The sequence below is a fragment of the Tiliqua scincoides genome, chromosome 2, assembly GCF_035046505.1.
Source record: "Tiliqua scincoides isolate rTilSci1 chromosome 2, rTilSci1.hap2, whole genome shotgun sequence".
In the NCBI taxonomy this organism is placed as follows: domain Eukaryota; kingdom Metazoa; phylum Chordata; class Lepidosauria; order Squamata; family Scincidae; genus Tiliqua; species Tiliqua scincoides.
Genome location: NC_089822.1, coordinates 2362501 through 2388966, shown reverse-complemented (window position 1 = coordinate 2388966; position 26466 = coordinate 2362501). Strand labels below are relative to the sequence as shown.

General features: G+C 46.2%; 2 protein-coding genes across 3 annotated transcripts in view; one reads left to right on the top strand and one right to left on the bottom strand.

Moving 5' to 3' along the window:
- The window catches only part of UBAP1 (ubiquitin associated protein 1), a 37656-nt gene extending 33510 nt beyond the window's left edge, over positions 1 to 4146 (top strand). For both annotated transcript variants that reach the window (XM_066614949.1, XM_066614950.1), the window contains exon 7: positions 2952 to 4146. In XM_066614949.1, coding sequence (XP_066471046.1) covers positions 2952 to 3089 — 138 coding nt within the window. In that variant the 3' untranslated portion in view covers positions 3090 to 4146. The remainder of the gene's footprint in view (positions 1 to 2951) is intronic.
- Positions 4147 to 7428: 3282 nt separating this feature from the next.
- KIF24 (kinesin family member 24) overlaps positions 7429 to 26466 on the bottom strand; it is a 45351-nt gene continuing 26313 nt past the window's right edge. The window contains exons 7-13 of the mRNA XM_066617740.1: positions 24268 to 24389; positions 22502 to 22607; positions 18051 to 18122; positions 17421 to 17530; positions 10823 to 13144; positions 10240 to 10333; positions 7429 to 7566 (exon numbers count right to left, since the gene is read on the bottom strand). Of these exons, the coding sequence (XP_066473837.1) occupies positions 7429 to 7566; positions 10240 to 10333; positions 10823 to 13144; positions 17421 to 17530; positions 18051 to 18122; positions 22502 to 22607; positions 24268 to 24389 (2964 nt within the window). The remainder of the gene's footprint in view (positions 7567 to 10239; positions 10334 to 10822; positions 13145 to 17420; positions 17531 to 18050; positions 18123 to 22501; positions 22608 to 24267; positions 24390 to 26466) is intronic.

Below are 26466 nucleotides of genomic sequence, written 5' to 3'. Positions count from 1 at the left end.
CCCTTTCTCCCAGTTTGAATAGATCCTTCTGGAGCTCTTCACATTGTCTTCTGGTCTTCACCACTTGGAAAAGCTTAGTGTCATCCACGAACTTGTCCACCTTGCTGCTTAACTCTGTTTCCAGGTCATTTATGAACATGTCCCAGGACAGATCCTTGGGGCACGCCGCTTTTCACCTCTTTCCACTGAAAATTGCCTGTTGGCATCTACTCTGTTTCCTGGTCCTCGACCAGTTCGTAATCCAGTAGAGGACCTGCCCTCTTATTCCCTGACTGTGGAGTTTTCTCAGCAGCCTTTGGTAAGGGAGACACCGGACTGCCTCAAATACACCAGACTGCACTTGGGTTTAAGTTGGACCACTTTATTAAATACAAGTGACCAATTTTTAATGCATGATACCTACTGAGCACACCATCACGCCAGTCTGAGGTAAGCGAGAAAACTGCCATCCACAAACCAGTTCAGATGACAGAAAAAAATTCCTACCTGGCCCGCATGATGAGCGAGCAGCGATGACTTCAGAAGTTTGTGGTCTTAATTCCTTCGCTGGAGTATGAAGCTTGTATGACTTGACCTCATAGTAGTAGGGGTCAGTTGTTTTGAGCACCTGCCTGAGTTCCAGAAAGGGCAGTGGAGAGATGTAGGAAAATAATTCAGAAGTACATAGCTCATAGTTATTGTGAATAATTGAAGCTATATTTTACAAAACCACTGGTAACAATGGCCACTCAGGCAGGGAAACAAGATACAGATTGAGCATGGGTTCCCTTCCAAGCACTCACGTGGATGGCAAAAAACGCACTATAGCAAATCAATTTAAAAAACAAAGTTTCTTTGCTCCAGTGATTTAAAAACAGCCCTGCTGACCTTTATGATGTAAGAAGAGTCATTAAGAAGACAATCATCAATCAGTCCTCCAAGGGCTTAGAAAGGCGCTTCACTCAGCCTCTCCCTTCACCGAAAGCAAAGTGATCACCTTTTTTTCACGTGCTCAGGGGGAAGGGGGGGTCGCCTGGAGAGAGAAGGATTGATGGATTGTCAGCCAGCTGCCCTCTCTCTCTCATTAAGGAGGGTATTGTTAAAGGACTGTTCAGTTTTTTAAATTGATTTTAAAGGGATGCATTTTTCCCCTTCTCCAGGGATCAGCACATTCCTCATTTGCAGGGGCCATTTGTGTTGAGTCAAATCCGTGTTTAAAAAATACATGTATGAATAGGCTGAACCTGTAGTAGCATAGGAAAAGAAACTAATGAAGTCTTATGAAAGCAGAAGAAGGCAATCCATAAGGTTTTAATTTTAGGAACATGATAGATAACTGCTACCCCAGCTGGTGGGGGATAACACACATACCCATACTCTCTGTTGTTGTTCAGGCCTAGTTTGCTTGCCTTCACTTACTTTCTTCCACCCTAATCATTGGAGGGCTGTGGCTCAATTACTATAAAGGAGATACGGTTTTAAATACAGGTCGAGTCTCATGATTCACGAGGGTTCCATTCCCAGAAGTCACCTGAATGGCAAAAATCACATTAAAGCAAATCCATTTAAAAAACAGTGTTCCTTTGCTTGGCGATTTAAAAACAGCCTTGCTGACCTTTGCGATGTAAGACAGAGGTGGTATTTATTTTTATTTATTTACTGTATTTATATCCCTCCCCAAAGGTACCCAAGGCAGCTTACAACATAAATAAAAGAATACAGAAACATAAACGCAATTAAAACAAGTTAAAAACACTTCACATTAGGCAGACATTCCATCAATCAGTCTGTCTCCAGGCGCCTAGAAAGGCTTCACTCAGAGCCAGTGCCCCTCCTAGAACATAGTGCTGGGAAAGAATGCAAAGTGATTATCTTTCTTTTACATGCTCAAGGGGAAGGGAGGGATCCCTTGCCTTGTAGTGAAGCTGTTCTAAGTATGTAGAGAAAGAATGATTAATGGATTGTCAGCCAGCTGCCCTCTCTTGCATTGACGAGGCTATTGTTAAATGACTTTTTCTTTTAATTTAAAGGGTTCTTCTCATTGCGTTGAGATCAAACTGGGTGAAAAATCTGTGGATAATTATACTTGTAGCATAGTACGTGTCTGATCCATACTGTAGTCCAGTGTCCTTCAGCTTTGGGGTTGTGACCCCAATGAGTTCACGAAGCCTAAATTGGGAGTCAAAGCAACTTGCGGGAACGAAAAAGATTGACGACCACTGGACTAGAGCACCACTAGGTAAAGGGAGAGGCATCTGGTGTACCCCTTCAGGTACCAGGAGACTGTGTCCCAGCCCTGCTGAGGTTCTTAAAACAGTTGTCCTAAAATAGCTTTCATTATGCTTCATGGCAAACTTTTAATGCTTTTTAATAAGAGTATTTGGTTGGTGAACAGCGCTGAGGGTGCAACAGAGGTGGGGAATGCATGGCAACGGGGTGGCCAGAAAGGGTCCCAGGAGGGGTGCGCGGATCAAGAGTTGGTCTCCAGTCTCATACTTTATTGGGGTCGTGACACAAAAATGTTGAAGACTACTGCTGTAGTCTGTGCTGAAGATGGGAAAGACATCAACCCCTCCCCCCACTCTCTTTGGTCCTGCTGCTGTTCTGTGAGAAATGCTTGTTTCCACATGGGCTTTTGCGCATTTGGTCTGGGCCTTAGAAGCCGGCAGATGGTGCTCCAGTGGGTGCTCCTGTACGAAGTCTTTTACCTCTTCAGAAATGTTCAGAATTGAGGCCAGGGGTGTCAAACTCATTTCATACTGAACAGTATTCATGGTGTCTGCTGAGGGCTGCAAGTGACATTAAGCAGGAAATGACATAAACAAGTTTTGACCATAATTAAGCACTTTCTTCTTACCTAGTAACTAATTAGCTGCACATGACAGAAGGTATGCAAAACTTGATCATATTTTCAAGATACAGGAAAGCATAATTATCTGCTTCTAACCATGTCCTTTCTCTCTCTCTCTCAGACAACAGAACTTCTCCAGCTAATGAGTAAATTTAAAGAAATGGGATTTGAACTGAAAGACATTAAAGAGGCTTTATTATTACACAATGACCAGGACAATGCACTGGAAGACCTAATGACCAGAGCAGGAGCTAGTTGAACAGAGCTTAAAGGAGCACACACTTTTTCCTGACAGCCAGATCCTTGCCACCCTCGTGTGGCACTCTGCAGGTGTGGGAAGGAGAATGTCATGAAGACTTTGCCTTTCTGGGATGCTGGGAAAGCTGGTTCATTGGCACGCATCACTTCAGTATGCTGTTCCCATTGGAGAGAGCCCAACTTGCTTTCTTCAGTTAAAGATTAAGTGTCCTTTCCCAAGTTCCCTTTTTTGGCTAGGCCACGGAGATCCTTGATTGAAGCTTGTACATAGTCAGGCCAGACTAGCTGTACTTTTTGTTCCCTCCCCTCTTTAGTCTTGCACTGGACTTGGTTAGAGAGGTATCAGCTCAGCTCTGAAACAAATTATACTTTCGTTCCCTGACCTTTTATTGTTTGTCTGCTTGTACTGAGACACTGACTCACAGTTGAGATTAACAGAAGTCTACCTTTTTAGTGCAATGGGATTTCAGTTTTGTTGGGGGGGGGGGTGGAGTAACTTAGTGCAACACTGTTTCTGAAACTGTTGCTATGCATACAGAGAAGCTGTACTGCTTTCTCTGGTGGCTGGCTCTGGCTGCCATTCTCTCCTGCCAGTGTCCAAGCAGATAAACAGAGTTCTCAGAACAGGTAAGCTGTGAACCCCATTTGGACCCCTTGCCTATTGGCTGGTTTTAAACCCCAGGAAAGAGCCTTGGACCTCTGCTCTCTTGTCCTCCCCACACTGGTTGGCTTTTTTTAATTTAAACACTCTTCTGCAAAATCAGCTGATCATCTATTTAAAATACAGTGTGAAATCAGAAGACTTTTCTTTCAAGCACTTTCTGTTTAATATTCACTGCATTGGTTCTATTTTTTCACACTGCTATGGTTGCATTAATCTATTAACATCTAGTAATAGGAATCAGACTTTTGGTTTGGTTTTGATAGTACAAAAGTGTATTATGTTGTACATGGTTACAGATCAAAATAAAATATAAGCAGTCTTGATGATCTTTGAAGTAATTTGCTAAGTATTTTGGTTCTGCAGAAAGAGATCCTAATAAAACCTTAAAATGTGACTTGTGTCTGATTCTTGGTTCTCAGAGGCAGAACAAATTCTTAACTCAATAGTTGCAGCTAATCAAACCCAAGAACCTTGCAATTTCTGAGAACAGGAAATCCCTACTATTTACCCATCTGATGAAATGTTTGTGTCACTGTCACCAAAATATTACAAATTGCAGTGGTGTCTCCTAGTTTTTTCTGCCAAGTCTTTCACAGAAAAGTAAACACAGAGCAAGCATGTACAGACAATGGTGGAAGGTTCACCACCTTTCTTCCCCATATCAAAGGGCTCCACTTGGCTATACTTTTCAGTCAGAAGTGAGTTTGGAGTTGGCATTCAAAGTGGCTCCCATCTCCTAAGAGTCAGGGATCATGAAAACAGTTGAAGCTGTTGAAGGATCCTAGAGCATAGAGATTTTGTCATATGAGGATGTTAAAAATTCTCCTGCTTGGTGTCACTTCTGGCAGTATCACTTCCAGGTTAATGACATCACTTCCAGTAGGTCCTGACAGATTCATTCTAAAAAGTGGGTCTTGATGCTAAAGTTTGAGAATCACTACGACCTAGTCTTTTATTATAATAGTGACTTTGAAATGTGGATGGACTTTAAAAATTTTATTGTTTTCAAGTCACACAATGCAAAGATAGCTAAATTTTAAATTTAGCTATGCTACGATAGATCAGGCTGATGAACTGTTGAATTTTACAAGTTGACACTAAAGCCAGGTCTTGCAGAAGCTCAGCCCTGTGAGTGTAGCCCATTTTTTAAAATCCATGATCTGTTTTGTAACTGTTGTGCTTCAGGTCTGGCCTGAAAAACCTCACTATGATTCACTTCCTGCTTTGGTTTACCACTTCCTAATGAGGATGACTTGACTTGGGAACTGAATGCTTCCCTGAAGTTCAAGAGACCATGGGTGCATATGCCTCCTGAGTGAGTGTTAAGACATCACAGGAGTAAGGTGCTATAGAATCTGAGAGGAGGGATTGGGCTCTGATAGCAGCGTCATAGTCTGTTTATAGTTGGTGCCACTTATCCATGGATAAGTGACTGTCAATGGATAAGAGGAATAACGTGACTCTGTATGAAAGCATAAGCCACAGGCCCAGCCTATAACCATTCCTGTCATGCTCAGCTATGGCGCTGGAAAACGGAAAAAAATCAGTTGCCACAAACTGAGAACCACCTTGTATTAGCCTTAGTGTCCAGCTTCCACCTTCCAGGGGCCCAGTCTCCTTTCCCTTTAAAGATATGTGATCAGGAAAGGTTACTTAATAAGGGCCTCTTGTGAGAATCTCTGGCTAGCTACATCTGATCCTACTGCCCATCAGCATGTCTAGTCTGCCTGTACTCTTATTGTTAGTAGTCAGGTCTTATGTCTTTGTGAATTTTGTGCTCATAATATCTGGATTATATCTGATTGCTTAATGGGACACATGGTAGAACTGCCAAGAGGTTTTTAATTAGAGTACAATGACTTAAGCAGATCAGTATAAAAGTGACATGCATAATATAAAGATGCTTTAATTTAATTTGCAGTAATTTGTGTGACATTTTAAAAACAAGACACTCTTAAGACACTCCCTATGTCATCAGTTCAAAGCTGCCCAGCTTGTCACCCCTTTTACTGAGATGGACAATACAGGAATAGGAATGGTGTTTAATTTCTGACCTTTTCCCTTTGGCCTGTGACCTCTGCTATGGAGCACATTTAAGTGTGCTGAATTTCATATTTTTATGCCCTTCTCAAAGGGGCCAGTGCTAATCTAAAGCCTCTGTATGAGCTCCTGCAAGCGTGGAAAGCCAGGATACCAGTTTCCTTCATCAACAATGATACAATTTTTCTCTTTTGTGATGGCACTAAGGACTGACTGTGGATGCGTTACTGTTCCTTACTGAACACAGAAACCAGGCAGCTACAACTGGCCTCTAAAGCCATGTAAAGAACATGGCCAGCCTTACTAGGTCTCATAACATGTATTCTTAAGTAGGAGATTTTAGGCATAAACACATAATGGTGTCATTGGGTAATCTCCTAACCTAGTAGACTCTTTGCAACTGTTGTCATAAACCAAATATTCAGATCCTCATCTACTATGACAGCGGTTTTCAAACTCTCAGGAAGAGTCTGAGCCAAGTTCTTGCGGGGCAGGGGGAGGCAGCGGGGGCAGGGGGAAGGCAGTGGCAAAATCCCCAGGATTGTGCTGCTCAGGGGGGCTGCAGGAGCTTGAGTCCACTTACCGCAGCCTCCTGCAGCCTCCTGGAGGTGCAGGGAGCCTTGAGAGACCTTCTGCAGAGCTCCCCACAGCTTCAGAAGTGAAAGTGGAGCAATCACACTCCACTTTAACAGAGGCGGGGCACATTTGCTCCGTTTTCGCTTTCAAAGGTGCAGAGAGCCCTGCAGAAGCTTGCGCAGGGCTCCCCCCACCTCCAGGAGGCTGCAGGGGGCTCGTGCCACTGCCTCCGCCCTACCTCCAGGCTGCCCCTGCCCCTTAAGGGGAAACAGACCAGGGGGCCATGGCACCCCCGTTTGAAAAGCCCTGTACTGTGACATACAGACTACCCCAGTTAGCTTGAAATTCTGCCTGGCTCTGTGAAGGTGAATCCCTTTTTAGTTCACAAGAGAGGATTTGTGTCTGCACAGGGCTGCTAGGAACACCTGTAGAAGTTTAAGACAACAGTGCAGTGGTAACTTAGAATCCATCCTTACACAGATCTTCAAGAAGGTCACAGTACTGCTCAATGCATGCCAAGAAGCAATTATTGGTGTGCTACCAACTGGTATGGGGCATATATGGTCATCCCTGGGGGGAAAAAAGCATTTTGCACAGACTTTAGCATCACTTCACTTGATTTCCTGTTGGCAGTACTAACACCAACAGCTTCAGCTGGGGCTCTCTCTCCAAAGCTAGCACAGCCAGCAGGAAGCTGTACTACTTTGGGGACAGCTGTTACCTTTCTTTTAAAGCTCATCTCTTAGCAGAGCTAAGTCTGCTTGCTGAGCTGTCTTGGTTGGTTGCTGGTGGTAGTAGTGATGATCACAGGAGGGACATACAGGTTTTGTAATTGATACATATGAAACTTTGGAAGATACAGAAATGAACGCAGATGTTCATGGGATGTTTGATTTCAGCTGAGCTTCTTCCTTATCTGAAATCAGCACTTGGTCTTTTCTTGAAACATGCCACGTACAAGACCAAGACCGCTGCAGTTCTCTCTGGCGAAGGATACTGGCGGCAACAAAATGAAAGCTCAACAAGTCCATTGCAAAATGGATGCAAAGGTGCTTCATCACTAAGTGGGGGTAAGTCTCTGCTGTGCCATCCCATTTGGAATGGCTAAGAAGGGCTGAAGCTGGGCCCGCATCCTTTGGACACATCTGGATTTCAGCATTAGCATTTCATCTAGTTTCAGCACAAGGCCCTCAAAATCCTAAGAGAAAAAAAAAAAACAGTAGCAGACATGGGTGGTGATGAAGTCAGAGTTCTAGAATTCACTGCACACCAACATTCAATAAATATGCAGGTTTGGCTCTGTTAAGCCACCAGGCAGCTCACACCTTCAGGAACTCTTTTTATAGTGGAGGAACTCAAATGGAGAAAAAGCAAAGTTCCCTAATGTAGAAATTGTGTATGGCTCAGCTCCCGGTGACACATCAGAGAAGGAAACAACTCGCAGGCAACACTAGCCTAATTATGGTTTACTCAGACCTGGAATAGGGTGTGTGTTGATTTAAGCTAAGAAAAAACAGGAGTAATTCAGATGTTGTATTCAGGAGAAATTCCCAATTTCTAGCAAAAAAATTCCCTGCTGCACTTTTCTGGTTGCTGCAGCACTAGTGTAGCAATGGGGGGCAAGGGGGCTGCCAGCCTTGGGTGCCATAATGGGGAGGACACGCTGCCCCCAGTCCCCCCTCCCGCTGCACCGCCGCGGGCACCCACTGCAGCCGAGCTGTCAGGCACCATAGCAATGCCCACCCTCTTTCCAGTGAAGGGGGGCTGGATGCGCAGAAGCGGAGCTGCACAAAGTCCATCGCAGAGCCAGTTCTGGCAGTGGTGGCAGTGCACACCCACTGCAGGCTAGAGTGGGTGGGGGAAAACAGTGCAGGGAGGGGGCTCGGAGGCAGCCTCTGGGTGGGTGGAAGAACAGAGGCCAGCAAGCAGGCGAAAGATGGGGGAATGGAGGCTGCCTCTGAGAGGGAGGGTGGGCAGGCAAACCAGTCAGTAGTCCAGAGATGGAGGCAGAGCAAAGAACAGTGTGGATGGGCAGGCGAATGAGGCTGCAATTCTAGCCTCACTCTCCTGGGAGTAATCCCCTTTGACTGTTGCTTACTTCTGAGTAGACACATATGGGATTGGGCACTCAGCAGCCAATGGTGGCCCTGATTCAAAGGGGGGGGGGTAGCCAGCCAGCCAACCAGCCAGCAAGCGACTGCGAAAGTAAGGGAGGATGTGAGCCAATACGAGTGGTAACCCTGACTGGCGCCAACAGCATTATTGGCTCAGCCAAAGGGGAAAAAGTTGGGGTGCTGTGAGAGCCTATCCCCTCACAGTATGGCCCCTCGCAGCATCCCCTTATTGGCTGGTGTTGGGGTATGCTCTGATTATTGGAGCCATCTCTGAGCGCATGCAGAATGCAGCTCCCTTCAGTGACTGAACCATTTTGGGCATATGTGGGGTGCAGTGTTCTCATGTTTAAAGATGCTCAGGCTGCTTACCTGTGCTCACTTTAGTGAGTGTGAAACCGAGATGGGGGGGGGGGGGTCTGGGAAACATGGAACAGAAGCTGTTGGATATGTGTTTGGGGGCTGCTATGTGGAGGATGCTGTTTTGTGCAGGGGGAATTGCAGGGATGCTCTGATCTGTTGGAAACGTTACTCTGGTAAGTCTTAACAGATCTCCTAAAAATTTATGATGAGTTTTCTGGTGAAGACATTTTGAGAGAAATTGGTTGGCTGTGTAGCCATCTGAAAGCAGCCAAGGTTGATCCTGAAAAAGCAAAGGCCTGGATACTTCAATTGCTGGAATTTGTTGTTCAATGGGATTTTTCTGATTCTGTGCCAAACAGCCTTGTGCTTCAAACACTTCCTAACGATTTGGGTTTTGTAGCAGCAGGTGAGTGGAACTTTTCAAAATTAATGTAAAGTTCTCTTTGTACGACTATGGGCAAAGACTGACTTACCAACTATCCATGCTGTCTATAGAGCATGAGTATGCGGGAAACATAGAGTTTAAAGAAGCAGTAGGCAGATTTGTGGATGCAAAAGTGAGGAAGAGGAGGCTGTAAATGAAGCTGAAAGCGGAGGGAAAGCGAAATCTGCTGGGATCTGGTAATCCTGAGGGTTCTATTTTTGTGGGGAGGTGACTTCTGTTAGGGGCTGTTAATCTAGAGGATGCTATTTTCGCAGGGAGGGGAAATGTGTTGGGGCTGTTAATGTGAAAGGTGCTATTTATGTGCAGGGGGAAATGTGTTGGGCAATGACAAATGCAATAATTAAATAAATTATTTATTTATTTAAAGAGATTTATGCCCCACTTAAGGGCCCTCAAGGTGGCTTACAGTAATATGCTTACAACAATACTATGATTTTATTATTTATTATTATTAAATTTTGGTATAGGGGTAACAAAATTTTATGGGCCCCGGGTGCCAAATGGTGTTTGTATGCCACGGTGCTGCAGAATGGGGAGTGGGCTTACTGTGGCTGCAGGAAAGGAGCAGGCCTCAAGAGGCGAGCATGCCACAGAAGCTCCCCTGTCTCCAAAGGCCAAGCTAGACAGCCATTTTCAGGACTTCCTCTTCAACACAATGGGCAAGAGAAAATGTTGCCACTGGTACCCCATGTACCGATGAGTGTGGGTAACTCTGGTCCAGTGGCAGTCAGTTTGCTGACTTCAGAAAGGAAGCGTCTTCCCTTCAGGTTGGTTTATGTGACCAAGCAGCAAACCACCAAGGTTCCACTTTGTACTTTTAATCGTTAACTGAACGAATTCTTACTTTTGAACTCATATGCTCTGAGCAACTGGGCACAAATACGCTGCTCCTGCTGACTTAATAGGGAGAAAACTCAGCCACGGGGCTTTATAGAATGTCCAAGAGACTCACCACATCCAACATCTGACTGATCAAGCTCTCTTCCTGCAGACACAGAGCTGCCATTTCGTCCAACTGCTCCTGACGGATCTGGAGTACAAATTGCCTATGGGACACCGATGTTTAATAAATTACTCTATTTGCTGCAACTGGCTTTGCCAATTCTCAGAAGAACAACCTTCTACAGCCAAACCATGTTCCCAAGCAAGGGGACAATGGAGAAAAGGCTAGCATTTCCTTGGGGTTTTAGAGCAATTCGTACATATTCTCACTCATTCTTAAAACCTCCACAGTGCAGATTTGTGTTACCCCATTTTGCAGATAGGAAGCTGAGGCACAGAAACAGCAGCCTAGTTGGGTGCCTCCAGGTAAGCTCAGGACAGAGGCAGGATTTTGAGCAGGAGCTTCTTGCTCCACTGCTCACTCTCACAGCCACCGTGCTACACGCACTCTAGAAACACAGGGGCAGGTACTATGAAAGTGGGAGTAAAACATGCTCTTTGCAAGGGGCAGGGTCTGGCATCTTCACCTGGCAAGTGGCCCAGATGTTTCCCCCCAGTGTCCAACTGTGGGTAGAGTGATTCTTAAAACTCACCTTTCCAGAGCTTCCTTACACTGGAACGACACTCTGGATGTATCCAGCTGACCATAAGCTGTCAGGGAATTCTTGGGAGATCCAGTGTTTATCTCCCTACCTGCAACCTGTGAATCCTGTTTTGCAGCATCAGAAGAATTGTGTGTCAATGCACTCTGAATAAATTTGTTCTTATGGTGCCCCATTTCCTCACTGTCGAATGTGAACTTGAATGCTTCTTGAGCATGGCCAAGCTCGAGTTTCCTGAATTCCAAACTAGGCTGCAGTGAGATGCTTTCTCCAGAGGATTCCTTGTTTTCTGTGCCACCAGAAATGGACAATGCACTTGAAACAAGAGACTTTACCAGCATTCCAACAGGTTTGAGCTGTGTCACGGGTCTGGTGCCATCTTTTTCACCCAAGCTGAACTGCCCCAAGCAACTCAATGAGGCAATTCTAGTTGCTTCTGTGTCGGTATCGCAGTGTGGATCAGCCACACATTCACTATCCTGTAGGTCACCAAGATGTAAGGCACTCTGACTCCCTTCACATACAGAGAAGATACCTTCTAAACCAGCATCTCTGGCAGACAACCCACAAATACAGTCATGACCCACTCTCAAGGACAATGCTCCTCCCAAGGAAGAAAGAGCCTTTGGGCCACGACAAGGCTGTGAGGAAGACGTGGCCTCAGCTTGTGGAGACCGCCCCTGGACTGCCTGTTTTCTGCAGTGACCCATTTCATTCACACCACTTTCAGGAAACTGGGAGGCATCTTCAGTCAGGTGATCTCTGGGGCTCAAGCTCTGCTTTTCCACTATTAGCTTTCCTTGCCACTGGTAGGACGTGTCTTCTTCTGGAACATCCAATGTCTCCGCACCAAGAAGTGACACAGTCAGGGGTGTCACCACTCTGGCCACAAAGTCCAAGGAAGGCGCCAGAGCCTCACAGAGGTCCTCTCCCATTTGGAGTTGCTTTTTCTCTGCACTTTCTGAATGCAGAGCACGTGTGCCTTGGACCAACTCCCCTCTCTGGTCACTGCCAGCACATCCTGCAGATGCCACGTTGTGAGCAGCTGGAGGACTTGGTGGTGTTCTCTCCGGCAAGAAGATGCACTCATCAAAGCCACTCAGATAGGGACCTGCAAATAAGGACTGCTTGGGCCCAAGGAGATCATTCTGGGCGGTACAAATGACACTGTCGCTTTGTGAGCAATAAGGCTTTTCCGGTACATCGTTCCCTGGAAAGGACTTGAGCGCTGCCATGTCCTCTGTGCTCCAGTCGGAAGGACCTGTTTGGGCTTCCTCACAGCAGGCAGCCTCTTTGGTACTTAGCAAGGCTCCACTTTTAGGCATCAGCTTATGCTGTTTGAAAATCAGTTCATGCTCACTCTGATCTTCCGGCCGGCACTCTCGTTGATGGAGGAAAAATGGGCCCTGGCTGCCTTCCCTGGCAGCTTCTGCTTCAGGCTTCCTCCGGCTGGGGCCAGGGGAGAAGGAATCCTCACTGAAATCACTGTCATCCAGGTCCTCCAGCTGCATGGTCTCGTCTTGGCCCTGGGGAGACATGGACAGGGGAGGCTCACAGGGGGACTCGTGCTTCACCCGGATCTCTTGAGGTCTGTACCGGGCTAAGAACTTCTCCAGGGGCTGGTAGTCCAGTTTCTGATGTAAAATAGGTGGCTGTTGGAACTGCTGGTGGTAAAGGCGAAGATGCTGCTCCCGATCCTTCTGGTGTGGTGGGAGACAAGTCCCCGACACCACACACTGCTCAGAAAACACTCGCTTGCTTGCCTCAGCCTGGTCTGGTGGGTGATCCGTATCGCCAAGAGAGAAATCACTCCTGGAAATGAGCTGCTTCCGCACAGGCTGCACTTTCAGGCACTTCCCCTGCGGCCTGTCTCCTTGGCCGTTCTCTCTTCTGGCCTCTGCAGATGCAGCTGTCCTGGTCGCAAAGTCCTTTCCAAAGAGGCCTTTCTCAGAAGCCAGCATTGGGTCCTCCACTGTCTTTTTGGCTGATGGTCCTGCTCTCATAGCTCCTTTAACTGGGCTGGGATGGCTGAGCAAGAGAGAGCCAGGGCTACCTTTGCGGGCCTGTGCTTTGGGTGTGGAAGAGAAGGGAGAGTGTCCAGGGTGACACAGGAATGGAGGCACCTTTGCCCGGGCAGCAGCTGCAGGCGTGGGGGAGTGGTGCAACCCCAGCTTCACTTTCTTTGGAGAGTTCTTTTCCCCAGCTTGGATGCCTGGAGAACTCTGTATGCGTTTTGGCGACAGACTGCCAGCTGAACACCTATTACGAGTGGGTGGTGGGCAGCATTTCATGCCCTTCTTCAACTCTTTCACCCTGGGAAGGAAAAACCAAGATCAAGATAGAGAAAGGGATTCAACTCAGCAGGAGGCATCCATCTTTGTCATCCTGATGCTTAACATTGTGTAGCACTTTGGAACGCCCAAAGCGTTTCACATAAGTTGTTGTAATCTTGACAACAATCCTGTGAGAAAGGAGTGTATCTCACCCCCTCCCCCATACTAAGGCCTAAAACGACTCTCTCCCCTCCCAGTGAATTTGCCTATCTGCCAAAATTATCTTGTGAGGTCCTACAGCATGTCCCACCATGTTCAGAAGCATATTTGGGGTGTGTGTACACAAGATGGCCTCTTCTGTGGTAATTCCCAAAGTGGAGTGTTCTGCCCCAGAAGGTTTATTTGGCTCCTCCAATTTTCTTCCTCATAATTAAAAAGCAACTTTACCTCTCCCTGTAGCAGAATGACTTTTCTTTGGAATGTGGCTGGAATGTCTATTTTGCACAAGCCAGAAAAGGGTGTATAAAACAGAGGGTTCAGAAATTGCCTATATTCTTCATGCTTGGGAATGGCTGGGTTCAGGACAATGCATGACCATACAGTTCTCTTCTGTGATACAATGGGTCTTGTTAATTAATTAACCCAGCGATTAACCACTGGGTCTTGTTAATTAATCTAGGGGTGTGTGTGTGTATACACACGTACACACACACACACACACACACACACATCAGGTGTCATAGCATTTTTAAAATCCTGTTTCTACTGTTTTGTTAAATCATTATTACTATTCATGAAAGTAATTAAAATGCAAGCTGGGCAAACCCACACACACCACTTTCCTCCCTGCCCCCTCTCAAGTTAATCAGCAGTAGCAAGAAAAAGAAATGAACTAATGCTATTTCTAAAGAGCATTTGCAGACTTCTTCAGATCTTTTTCCCAAAGCAAGCAAGCCTAATCTCGGAGCATATAAATGGAGGACCACATATTCTCAAGGACACAAACCACCTATTTAGTAGCCTCCTTCAAGTATTGCCTAAGAGTAGTCTTTCAGGCTGATTACCTTGTCTGAATAATCTTTAACACATACAAGCAGGAGGGCACACATCAACTAAGAGCAATTGAACCAATAACTTGGGAGCAGTCCTGCTGAAGCGGCCCAGAGGCCTCTTGTTCAACATCCTATTTCCTACCATGACCAGACAGGGGCTTCTACAACCACCACAAGCAGAGCCTAAAGGCAGCAGTGTTCCTAAACTGTTTCCAGACGTCTCTCCACAGCTACCTCCAGCAACGAATACTCAAAAGTGCATCAACTCTGAACAGAGCTTCCAGAGCCTTGCAATATAGGTTGAGCTGCTCTGTAAGGTCTGGAAGCACCTACTGTATGGCGATCACCTTACTATGCACACAAGATCCTGATTTTTCACTGCCTGTGCAATGCATCTTACCAGGGACCTACCTGATTTTTGGATAATTTTCATGGTATAATTAAAGCAAGTTCACTTTCAAAACTGCTCCCCAAGCTCACTCTTTCTTACCCCAGAATGACCAATCTCCATAGTCCCTTGGCCCCCTTCTCTGGTTCCCATCCCCATAGATTCCTACAACAGCCCTCCCTCTCCATTCATCAGATTGCTTTCTTCTGGTTTTTTTATTGAAGTTCTTTTTAAAAGCTGGGGACGTTTGTCACAAATCAACCCAGTTTCATCTCCACCATTTTACCCTTCCCTGACAATTCCTAACAGCTCCTTCTGCCCCTTCTCTAACAGGCAAGCTCTCTGGTCAAGGCCTGCATCACATGAGGAGTGGTTTTTGTGCAGCAGCTAGCAAGTTGCATTAAAGTGAAAGTAGCTGGAGGAACTGCTTGTTAGTGTAGGGTTCTTTGGCACTGCCCTTTTAGACAAAATTGCAGACACCCACTGTGAGTACAGCAGTTCTAAATCTAAACAAATGGATTAGCATTTATGAATGCTTATGAAATAATGCCATCCAAAAGGCATAGTTAGAAAAACCAAACACTGCAGAATTTCTAACACCACAATATTGTTAACAGCAACAATAAACTGTAATTTTCAAGATATTTTCACATGTTTTTTGCAACAGATCATAGCTAAATTAACTATACCAATAGCCCAATCCTGTGCCCGGGCAGCACTGCTCACTCACTCACTACCTGAGCAATGGCTGTTGTAAACATGCAGTAAGGTATGTTGTGGTGTCCACCATACAACTGGTGCCAGTGGGGAGGCTTGTCTGCACTGGGCCTCCCTGCTGGTGGGAGGAGGTGGAGCCATGCACAGTAAGCTCCCTAAGTGTTGGGAAGGCATTTCTCAGTGGGGGAGGGTGGGGGGAAGGTGGGGAGGAGTAGATCAGGCCCAGGACAGGGTGGGAACAGCGGCGGCCTCTGCTGCTGGATCCTATCCCCCCTCCTGAACATCTGAGCCCAACATGGGTCTCCTTAGTTCTGTGCCAGTGAATGAGCAGGCGCAGATCCAAGTAGACCCATTGGGCTGTGGGGGTGCTACACAGGGTAAGGAAATCAATGTTCCCTTACCCCTGGGAGACCTTCAGCTACTTCTCCTGCCCCATAGGTTACAGCAGCGGCCATTTCAGCACTGCTGTACTGTGGAGCAGGGGATCAGCATAAAACTGGGCCCTAAATTAGCCAGAAGCGTGTGCTTCACTAGTTATCTATACACAGCTGTCTGTAGATGGGTCCTATCACATAGAACAAAATAAATCTCCAGGTTCGGAGAAATGCTTGAGCTCCATGTTGGTTTGTACTTTTGTTTGTACTTCTGGCTAGTGGACCAGCTCCTCAGAAAACTTTATTGCTACCTGCCTCCTAGTACTCTTGATGAGAACACACACAGTACTGATGGGTTGTGCCACTTACTTGGTTTCCCTCCCAAGAAACCTAGGTTGTTCTTCCTTCCACTTGTGTTTAGAAACATATGAAGACCTCTCACTGGTCTGTCTAGCTCAGTACTGCCTATGCTGATGAACAGAAGCTCTTCAGGGACTCAGACAGGGCCTTTTCCACTCCTATCTAAATGATCACTGCTTACCCAAGGCTACTCTGCAAATTTATTGCTAGGCAAGGATTTCCAGGGTGAAGAAACAAATTATTTAAAGCATAAAGGTGTCATGAATAAGTACATGTTAGGCCTAGGTTAGCATGTGAAGCCTGAACCAAACTAAGACAGTGTAATGGAGAAGTTGCTAGCAGTTCCCAGCTGCAAGAATGTGAGTAAATAAACAAAAGGATTGTTGTCTCTCCTTTGCTGGCCAGAAAGGACAGATAACAAGAATTACAACCCATTGGAATGTTTAGCACCTTAGCAGACAGAGAGGTGCCTTATCAAGTGTGATGGAGTGCAGCTGTGGATCTCCAGCTGGGAGGGGTAGAGAACTATGAGGGGTTAGCAACCAGGCGAACTTCAAGAAGGTTCTGTTCCTCAAGGGTTCTGATTGGACAGTCTAAATAGTATGAAGTCACCTCAGTACTATTAGCATAAGAAGTATAATAATGGGTGCCCAAGGGGTGTGAGGTTCCTTCTTGAACAGGGTTTTTGGGTGCAACTTCCTGCACGCGTGTGAGCTCCATTGTCCATCATGGCCTCATAGGTAACCCTGGAGCTAAGAGATCTACAAGAGTAACTGACCCAGGTGAGAGATAGGTATTAATAGAGATAGCCAGCTAGCTTTATTATTTTATTGCTGATATGTTTCCTAGATGTTTATGCCTCTAGCATTTACTGCCTTATTGCAGAGTGTGTAACCTTATGTACTTAATAAACTAAAATATCTTTTACTAAGTTGTTTCATTGTCTGTTGGGGACAAAGGTTCAGAATCCTGCCTAGCCTTTCAGCAAGCTACCAAGTGCTCACTGAGGTCTAGCAACTTGAGGACTGAGGCTTTAATTGGAGAAAGAGCTCAGTGCCTGCAAGGGATAGAATTAAGCCTAGAGGGTCTCGGTGTCCCTGGACTGAGGCATTGGCACATACAGGGTGGTGGCAGTACTACTGAGCAGAGGGGACTTGAGGGCTTTAGGGTTCAAAAACCAAGAACCCTGAGCACCCCAACCCCCCTCTGTTTACGACAAAGAAACAGAAAAGCTCTGCTGTCTACCCATCTTTAACAATGAAAACCTAAGATTTGAACAATCCCTGTGTTAACTTGGTAACTGAACTTCCTTGCTGGGTAACAGGCTTAGATAACGGAATCAAATGTGTGTCTGCCATACACTGATCCCCACCTGACTCAGCAACTCTTCCAAGAAGTCTGTTTTGATTTCATTCTGTCACCTACCTGTCAGCATACCGCAAGGTATTTAAGGTGTGCTCTGTAGCAATGTGACTAGGTGAGACATTGGCTATCATGCATGTCTTGGAATTGCCAACAAAAGAATCCTTTAGGACCTTAAAGTGGGAGAGAGGAAAAAGAAAGTTAAGATCTTCTACACACATACCTTAAAACTGCTTTTACCTGCCCTAAGCCTTGCAAAGAGGTAAGACAGAAACTAAATAAAATAATGAAAATTACTATTCTCCAAAAATTATGCCCAGGGACTCTCAGCAACTGGTGTGGTGCAATATATGGAACTCAAAACTGTTGGCCTTAGTAGCATTCCTCAGAAGTAAGTCACCCAGTCTCCCAATGAAACAATGGTAGCCCCTTGAGAGAGGAAACTTTCTTAACTAGTTGATTATTCTCCCATGAAGAATTTAGTCCCAATATCTAAGGCGGCTACTTTGCACTTGTGAGGTTTCAGGGATTTCAGTTCACAAAACTACATGATAGAGAAGTTTTAAACTTGTGTAAGTCTGTAGAGCAGAAAGATATATGATTTTCTGTAAATTGAACCCCTTGTTTCTCGCCTTTCTCCTCCCTTTCGCCTTCTACACCCTGATAAATGATATGCCCTGGCATTAAGTTTACCTGAGTCAATTTGCTTTGCCTGAAGGGGGTGTGAGCCTGTTCCTGATCGAGGGCACGGATGCACTCTTTGAGCTAGAGAAAGAGGGGAGGGGAAAAGGTCACGTCATCTAGAAGTTGCAACTATACCAGCAACATTTTCTCACACAACCAGGCTTCTCTTGCCAGCCTCTCTTGTCAGGCTCTCAGGGGAGCCTCACAACTTTGGTGGGCATGAGAGCTCCTTCCTGGCTTCACTTGACATTGTCTTGAGGGGGCCAGAAATTAAGGTGTTGCTTGTCCAATTGTTTTTGGGTTGCTAGTAGAGATCAGATTTGGAAATATTCAGAGGTAGCCAAATAACGTGATGTTTGGAATTGTTACAAATATTTCTGAATCCAAATTCAATAGTTCTGGATTTTCAGAATAATGCCTAATATTCAGAGTGCCAATGACTGACTCCAGTGGAAAACAGGCCAGGCTGCTTGCAAGAAGAGGAAAATGAAACCTCTTTCTCAGCCTGACTGCTTGAGAAAGGAAATGGTTTCCACATGTAGAGAAAGGACCAGTGTGAAAGTCCGGGCCTTCTGCTGTTTGTGCCAGCTTCAGGATTTCTAAGTGCAGATAGGTATCATTCACAGACTTTGCTCTCACCCCATTTGCTCCTCCCTTGGCAAAACCACAGCAACATCAGCTAGGGACACTGCATTCTCCACCTCCATAACCCCTGATACATTTTCCGGTGCAATACTTCAGTTTTCCTTGGTAAGCACCTCAAGCAACATTTGATTCCCTCACTGTCTGCCCCTCAGTATATATTATTTATGTAACAGTTAGGAATAAGATTCAGGATTGATAGATGTATAGATTAATTAAATAGCTGGTTAATAGGGAAATGTTGCGTTACGTTTAGGCCTCCTTTGGATATATCAGGCATAATGACAAGTTGGACAAGATTTAGATAAGAGATTTTGCCTGTGTACTATGTGCATGAGCAAATGAGTATGCAGTACTTTTTTGCTTTGCTCCCTAGTCCACACAAAATCTCAGCCTTGTTTAGCTCTGGCACTATGAAAAAGCAGCAGGCAGTGCATGGATCACAGACAATAGGGTAAGCATGGCAGCAGTACTCCAGGCTGGTAAAATAAGAACATAAGAACAGGCCTGCTGGATCAGGCCACAGGCCCACAAGTCCAGCTTCCTGTATCTCACAGTGGCCCACCAAATGCCCCAGGGAGCACGCCAGATAACAAGAGACCTGCAAGGCTTCCTGGGAATTGTAGTTAAGAACATAAGAACAGCCCCACTGGATCAGGCCATAGGCCCATCTAGTCCAGCTTCCTGTATCTCACAGCGGCCCACCAAATGCCCCAGGGAGCACACCAGATAACAAGAGACCCGCAAGGCTTCCTGGGAATTGTAGTTAAGAACATAAGAACAGCCCCACTGGAGCAGGCCATAGGCCCATCTAGTCCAGCTTCCTGTATCTCACAGCAGCCCACCAAATGCCCCAGGGAGCACACCAGATAACAAGAGACCTGCAAGGCTTCCTGGGAATTGTAGTTAAGAACATAAGAACAGCCCCACTGGAGCAGGCCATAGGCCCATCTAGTCCAGCTTCCTGTATCTCACAGCGGCCCACCAAATGCCCCAGGGAGCACACCAGATCACGAGAGACCTGCATCCTGGTGCCCAGCCTTGCATCTGACACAGCCCATTTCTAAAATCAGGAGGTTGCAAATACAAATCATGTCTTGTAACCTGTAATGGATTTCTCCTCCAGAAATTTGTCCAATCTCCTTTTAAAGGCATCTAGGCCAGATGCCATCACCACATCCTGTGGCAAGGAGTTCCACAGACCAACTACACACAAAATGAGTTGTGTTCCCAAGTTCAAGTCCTTCCATGCACTTGCAACGGCAAAGCAGGACTTCTGGAGTACTGCCCTGGCAGATTACAGCAGGCACGTGCCCTCCAGAATCACCAGCCCAGAGAGAGGACATGGCAGAGGCACACATGCAGGAGCCTTGCATGTCAAAAGAGGGCTGACCTTTGGCTTTCTGGGTTGAGAAGGGGTCAGTCTGGGGAAATCTGGTCAAAGTGGCAGTGGAAGTGATGCCCTGCCTGCCAACCAGTGTGCCAAGGGAGTAGGTGTTCTCTCAGTACCGCTCAGGTCTGGAACCTGGACCAACAGAAAAATGGGTTTTCCTGAACGGCAAGCACTGCAGCTGGGCTTCTCTGAGGTGCCCTTTCGAGCAAGACAGAATGACAGATCCCAGCTCTGCTCCCAGTAGGAACATGTACACCCTTCAGCTTGCTGTCTCCTCCTCCTGCCCCTTCCTCCTTTGAACCAGATGCTGTGCCCAATGCTGTTGGGGTAGTTCCCACTTGCCCACCGCTCCAGTCTGCCTGCCAGAGCTGCCCAGGGTATTGGTCTGCTCCCCAGCACCAGCTGCTGTGCCATGGCTGATGCTGCCCTGTTGGCATTTGCATTGTTTAGGATCCAGGTCCAGATTGCACTAATTTCCTCATGCTGGGCTCAGGTGCCTAGAAATAGCAGATGATACTGGGTGCACTTGCCATATTTTCTCAGCTCTTTGAAGTGGAGGGAAACAGTTTAAACAGTGATTTCCACTCAGTATGTTTTGAGTGGAAAATGGCTGTACCCATCAATTTTAACAGAGTTCCAGGTATTCAGAAATTCTAGATTATAAAATTCCAAATCCAAAGCGTCACAATTCCAGATTCCAAATCTGGTTTTGATGCTGGTGGATTTGATCCCTAGTTGCTGGCTGGATTTTTGGCCTGTTAGGGGCTCTCGCTAAGTCAGCTTCTCTTATTTGTTTTCAGTTCCTTTTCTGTAAAATCCAACAGCCAATGGAAATGTCCTTTTTCTATCCCTCTCCCCGCCATTTTAATGATCTGGGAACCACCTTATGTGTGCGTTTTAGGACAGAAAGGCAGGGTGCAGGTTTATAAGTTTAGGGAAGCGTTTCTCGCCTCAAGAAAGACTATGCTGGAATTCCCAACTCTGCAACTGTGAACACTGCAAAGAGGTCTCCTATGGAGTCAGATCATTGGCCCACCCAGCCTGGAATGGTCTATGCTGAGCAACGACAACCCTCCAGGGTCTCAGGCAGAAAGGTCTTTCCCATTACCTACAACCTGAAACTGGACTGGAATTGGGGCCTTCAATCTGCAAGATATGGGCTTTGTTATGCAATTGAGCCAGGGCCCCTTCTGACATCACAGTTGTCGATTGATACTTTTTCTATTCCAATGTTTCTTAACAGAGATGCTCTCTGTGTCATAGTACCAGCTCTTTGCAGCTTTACAGACAACTGAGGACATCTGAAGAAAAACCAGGGGGGGAGAGATGCTTCCTCCCCTCATTCTGGCAAAAGCAAAGAAAAAAAATGATGCTCAGCAGCAGTGAGGCAAACGACTGTAGTGAACAATTTGCCCCACTTGCAGGACTCTCCTAAAAGTGTTGGTGGTGCTGGGGCGGGGGGGGGGCTGCTGCAAGCACAGCACCCAGTTAGAAGGGCCTTTTCAACTCAGCCTCAGAGCCCACCAGACCTAGCACACAACCCAAGCAGCCCTGTGCAGAGCTGGTACCCCAAAGGTGGTGAAAAACAGACCCGATTAACTTTGCAATGTGCTAAGAAGCCAGAGTCACAATTCAGACCTCTACTCCCTTTAAGTTTCTACTCTACTTAATCTCCCTCTGACATTTTTCTGTCTGACTTGCTGTCACTTTGAAATCTGCAGCAGAATGACTTTGGAAACTGAACTTTTCCCCAGCTGGCTTCTGGATGTTGCCCCTTCTTATGGCAAATCTGCACCCATTTATTCTTTTCGCAGCAACTGACCTGTCTGTCCTACACAGAAAGCAGAAGGGCACTGTTGGCAGAGAACCACATGTAGGGCCAAATCCTATCCAACTTTTCAGTGCTGATGCAGCTATGCCAATGGGGTTCTGTGGTAGGGGGGAACAGTCACGGAGGCCTCCTCAAATTAAGGGAAACTTTGTTCCTTTACCTTGGGGCTGCATTACAGCTGTATTGGCACTGGAAAGTTGGATAGGAATCACACCGGAGGACAAACAAGTGAATGACCCCTGCTAACTGGGTAAGAGGCACTTTTTCAGGTGGGTGCTCCTCTTTTTAGGAGGGGGAGAGTAACTGGCCCTTCTCACCCCAGCAATGTCTTTTCTAGTGGCTGTCTGCTGGTTTTTTGTGTTTTTTTTCTGCATCTTTTTAGATTGTGAGCCCTTTTGGGACAGGGAGCCATTAGTTATTTGACTTTCTCTGTAAACCGCTTTGTGAACTTTTAGTTGAAAAGCAGTATATACGTATATACTGTTAATAATAATTAATAATAATAATAATAATAATGAGTCTTATATTCAGCACATGCTTAAAAGAATTGCGGGTGTTATTTCTCTCGAAGAAGAAGTCAAATTTCTGACTTACAGCTAGAAGACTTTGATTTATTTCTGCACCTTCCATTTTTGTCTGTCTGTCGGAATCTCTGGCATCAGCTGCTCTCTCACTGCCCGCCAGATCAATAAATGAGATCCTGAAAACAAAAATGACTCCTTACTGGTTACTTTACTTGTATCCTGCCCCCCCACCTCCCTTTTCACCTAGCCTGTCCAAAATAAAGCTATTTATAAGTATCATCCACAACCGCTAAACCTCTGCACAACTTCTCTCATAAATAATCAGAATACCTGCTAGAAACAACCCAGCCAGTGGAATCACTGTAATATATGACAAGAGGCACTGAACCAGAGCTAGCAAAGTCTTGTATCAAAGAGTCAGAACTTGGTGCTAAATTACTGGGAAGGGCAGTGTGCCACTGCTGAACCAGGCAGCAATTTAAAAATTCAACACAAAGAAAGCTGGAGGGTTGGATACAGGTTGCAGGGAAGAACATGGTTCACAAGCACTTCTCAGGCAGTTTTCTAGGAATTGAATATCAGTGACCCAAATAGATGGTGTATTTAACAATGTGGAATTGCAGTGCATTCGACAGTGCATGTGATGAGGATGACTCAGAAATTTTGCCCTTAAAAGACCTTAAATTCTGCAGGCAGAATAAAGATCCAACTAGACATGCAGAAGAATATGTACGATTTGAATTGTCCAGACTCCACATGCCTACTCTGAAGACTGAGGAAGTGGTGCAGGGGAAAGATGTATTTCCTTGGATCTAGCCCTTCCTGAAGTTGCTATTGGGCTGGTTTACCTCCAAGAGGCAAACTGCACCTCTGAAGGGGAATGAACTAAATCAGCAGTCTCCAAACTAGAAACTGCTATGTCCCAAAAGAGTCCTCCCCATCCCTAGCAGTGCTTACTGTTCTGTCATGGCGTTGCATTTCTTTCAAGCTAATCTGGGCACAGTGATGCAGAACGGTAAGTGCTGCTGGGTGGGGGGCTTTTTCCAAACCCTAGATCCAGCCCTTGGGCCAGGTTTGGAGAGCCCTGATTCTAGATCAAGGGAATGGCACAAGAAGAGAGACCAAACAGCCGCTCCCCCCTAGCTCCCCTTCCATGATAGTCAAAGCAGTACTGCAAGGCAACTAATTAGTAAAAACAACGCACCAAAACCCTAGCTACAGGAGATCCCAATTACACATCACCTGCAACACACCTAGTTTGGCCCCCTGTTATACTGTGCAGATTAACCCATTTCTGCCCGGCCCACAGGTGTACACATTTGGTCCCTGTGGTGTATATGCAACTTTGGGCAGAAATGGCTTAAATAACTCAGCATAAACTTACTCCATCTGGTTTATACAGGCCAAGGAATGAAGCTATGAAAAAACACAGAGACCTGCACTGGATAAGGAAGAGAACATGACAATAGTGTTGCAAGAAAGGACACTCGCCCGTAACTCTTCTCACTATGTGGCCACCATATGAAGGAGGCTGCTTGAAACTGTGCCTACTTGCTGGTGGGGAGCCATTCCCTGCATGCTGGCTCACTATGGGGCCTGTATCCATGCTGCCTCCAAGCATCCCTGGAGGTGGCAGAGCACAGTGTAGAGTCTCCAGACGATCTCCATGAATTCACATGGAATGGCTTGCCAGTGAGCAACAGCCACATAAAGATGGTCTCAAGCAGCCTCCTGGTGAGTGGCTGTATGGTGAGAGGGGGCTCCAAGACTCCAAGGTTTCTGTGACCTTGGAGGCACATGAGAGCAACATGAGGTTTTCAGCTCTTGATTGCTCACCTCCCAAACACTCGGTTTGCTGGGTCTTTAATCTGAATCTGGATAATGGCATGTGAACGAGAAGAATCCGAATTGACTCCCGTTGCCCCAGTACTGCGCTCTTTCCCTCCTTTCAAAATAACCTGGAAAAAGAGAAGAGTGCTAAATTAGTCCATTTTACATCCCATCAAAATTACTCAGACTTGTAGATGATGATGTAGAAGGAAGCAGTTTTAAAACTAGCAGTACCACTCAGCTTCTGCTTTCATAGGAACACTTATGAAGCTGCCTTATACCTGGTCAAACAGATGGCCCATCAAGCTCAGTGCTGTCTGCTCCGACTGGCAGCATCTTGCTGGGTTTCTGATGAGTCTTTCCCAGCCTTGTTTGGCATGCTGCCAGGGTCTGAACCTGGGACTTTCACATGCAAAGTGACTGCTCTCCCACTGAGCTACAGCCCTTTCCTATTTACAAGTCTCCAATTTGCAAAATGCAAATATGATTCCAAGTACAATTACAGAGAAAGGTCACAGAAGGGCCCAAAATACTCATCAGTTCCAATCTGTGGACATGGTCAGGACTATCCAACTCTCCCAGGTTAAACTTACAAGTTAACAAGGCACATCAGAGAAAATGCCTGTAGCACAGGTGATAGAATCAGAACTGAAAGGGACAAAACTCCACCTCGTCCAATACCTTATCATAGCACAGGGGACAAAATAGAACACTGTGGAATGTTGTTCTGTGGCCATTGGCCTACTACAAGGCTTAAAGCACAATCCTGCTTTGCGCTGGAACAGGCTTGCCCTGTATCCAGCGCAGGATTGTGGCCAGCAGCAGCTTAGCCAGAGGCAAGGGGAAACTTTTCCCCTTACCCCAGGGTAAGGGCTGCTGGCTCCAATGGGTCTCCTTGGACTTGCGCCACCTCCTGAGGTGGCATAAGTTCGAGGAGAGCGGAGTGGCTTGAAGCCGCTCCGTTCTCCCCGGGACAGGGGTTGGGATCCAGCAAAACTGCCCATTGCCCTCCCCCCACCCAGGAACACCTCCCTCCCTCCCCGCCTGCCCCATGCTTACTTATTACCCTTGCATCGGCTTATCCGAGCCAATGCAAGGAGCTGGGAGGAAGCCAGCACGGGAGCCTCCATCGGCCTCCGCTGGCCAGCACTTCTGGGAGCGCCAGCCTGGCTTCCTCCCGAGGAGGCGCAAACGTGCTTTACCGCACATTTGCGATCCTCACAGGCCGCCGAACGCAGGGTTTGGATTGCGTCCTTAGTTCCCCAATATAATCTTCTGGACGAAACCCTCCAAGAGGGGCTACAGGAATGGCAAAATAGTTCACCCCCCATCCCCAACTCCAGGCACTCCAGAAGGATACCATGGACAAATTGTACTGAAAGCAGCTGAAAGGTCCAGTAGATCAATCAAAGCTGTTTCACTCCCAAACCCAGGGAGTTGAAAATCCTGAATCCTCATGAAAATCCATCCCTCACAGGGACATTTTATTGGGAACCAATCTATGCTACCCAGCATCATGCTTATAATTGTGGTCATCCTTGATGTCCCAGATGACTCAGGTGAGCCAGAATACCCCACAGAAAGCCCATGCGCCCTTCTCCTTCCTGCCATCGAAACTCTTTACAATCCAACATCCATCCAGCTCCTTTCTCCAGCACATTTACAAGCCTGAGAAAGACTTGCTCTTCACTCTGGTGCTTGCTAACTGAGCTTGCCATCTACCAATTCACTCCACTTCCCTTCCCCTGTGTGTTCTGACATATTAGGGTCTGAAGGAGGGTCTGGATCTCTTTATTATGATTCTATAAAGCCCCTTGTCTTTGTCAGAGTGCTAAGAAAATATTAATACACCTCCATGTCTGTTGCCTAATAATGATCTGGGAATATGTCCTAGCTGACCTGATATCTTGTGCTCAGTTCCCAAGCATGAAGCAAAATCCATCTGCCAAGCTGATCCAAAGAAACATGAAATCAAACTGAATCTAAGCCAAGTATATCAGAATGTCAATAAATAATGTAAGGGTTATTTCTAATCATCAATTGCTTTCTGCATTTTTCTGCTTTAAAAGCCATTTTCCACCAAGACTTCAAACTAATTGAAGTTTTTTTTGCTTCAAACATTGCAAAATATTAGGTAGTAATTTGGTGAATATCCGTCACAGTTTTGATTCCAAAATGTTGCTGTCATCCCCAACAACACCCTAA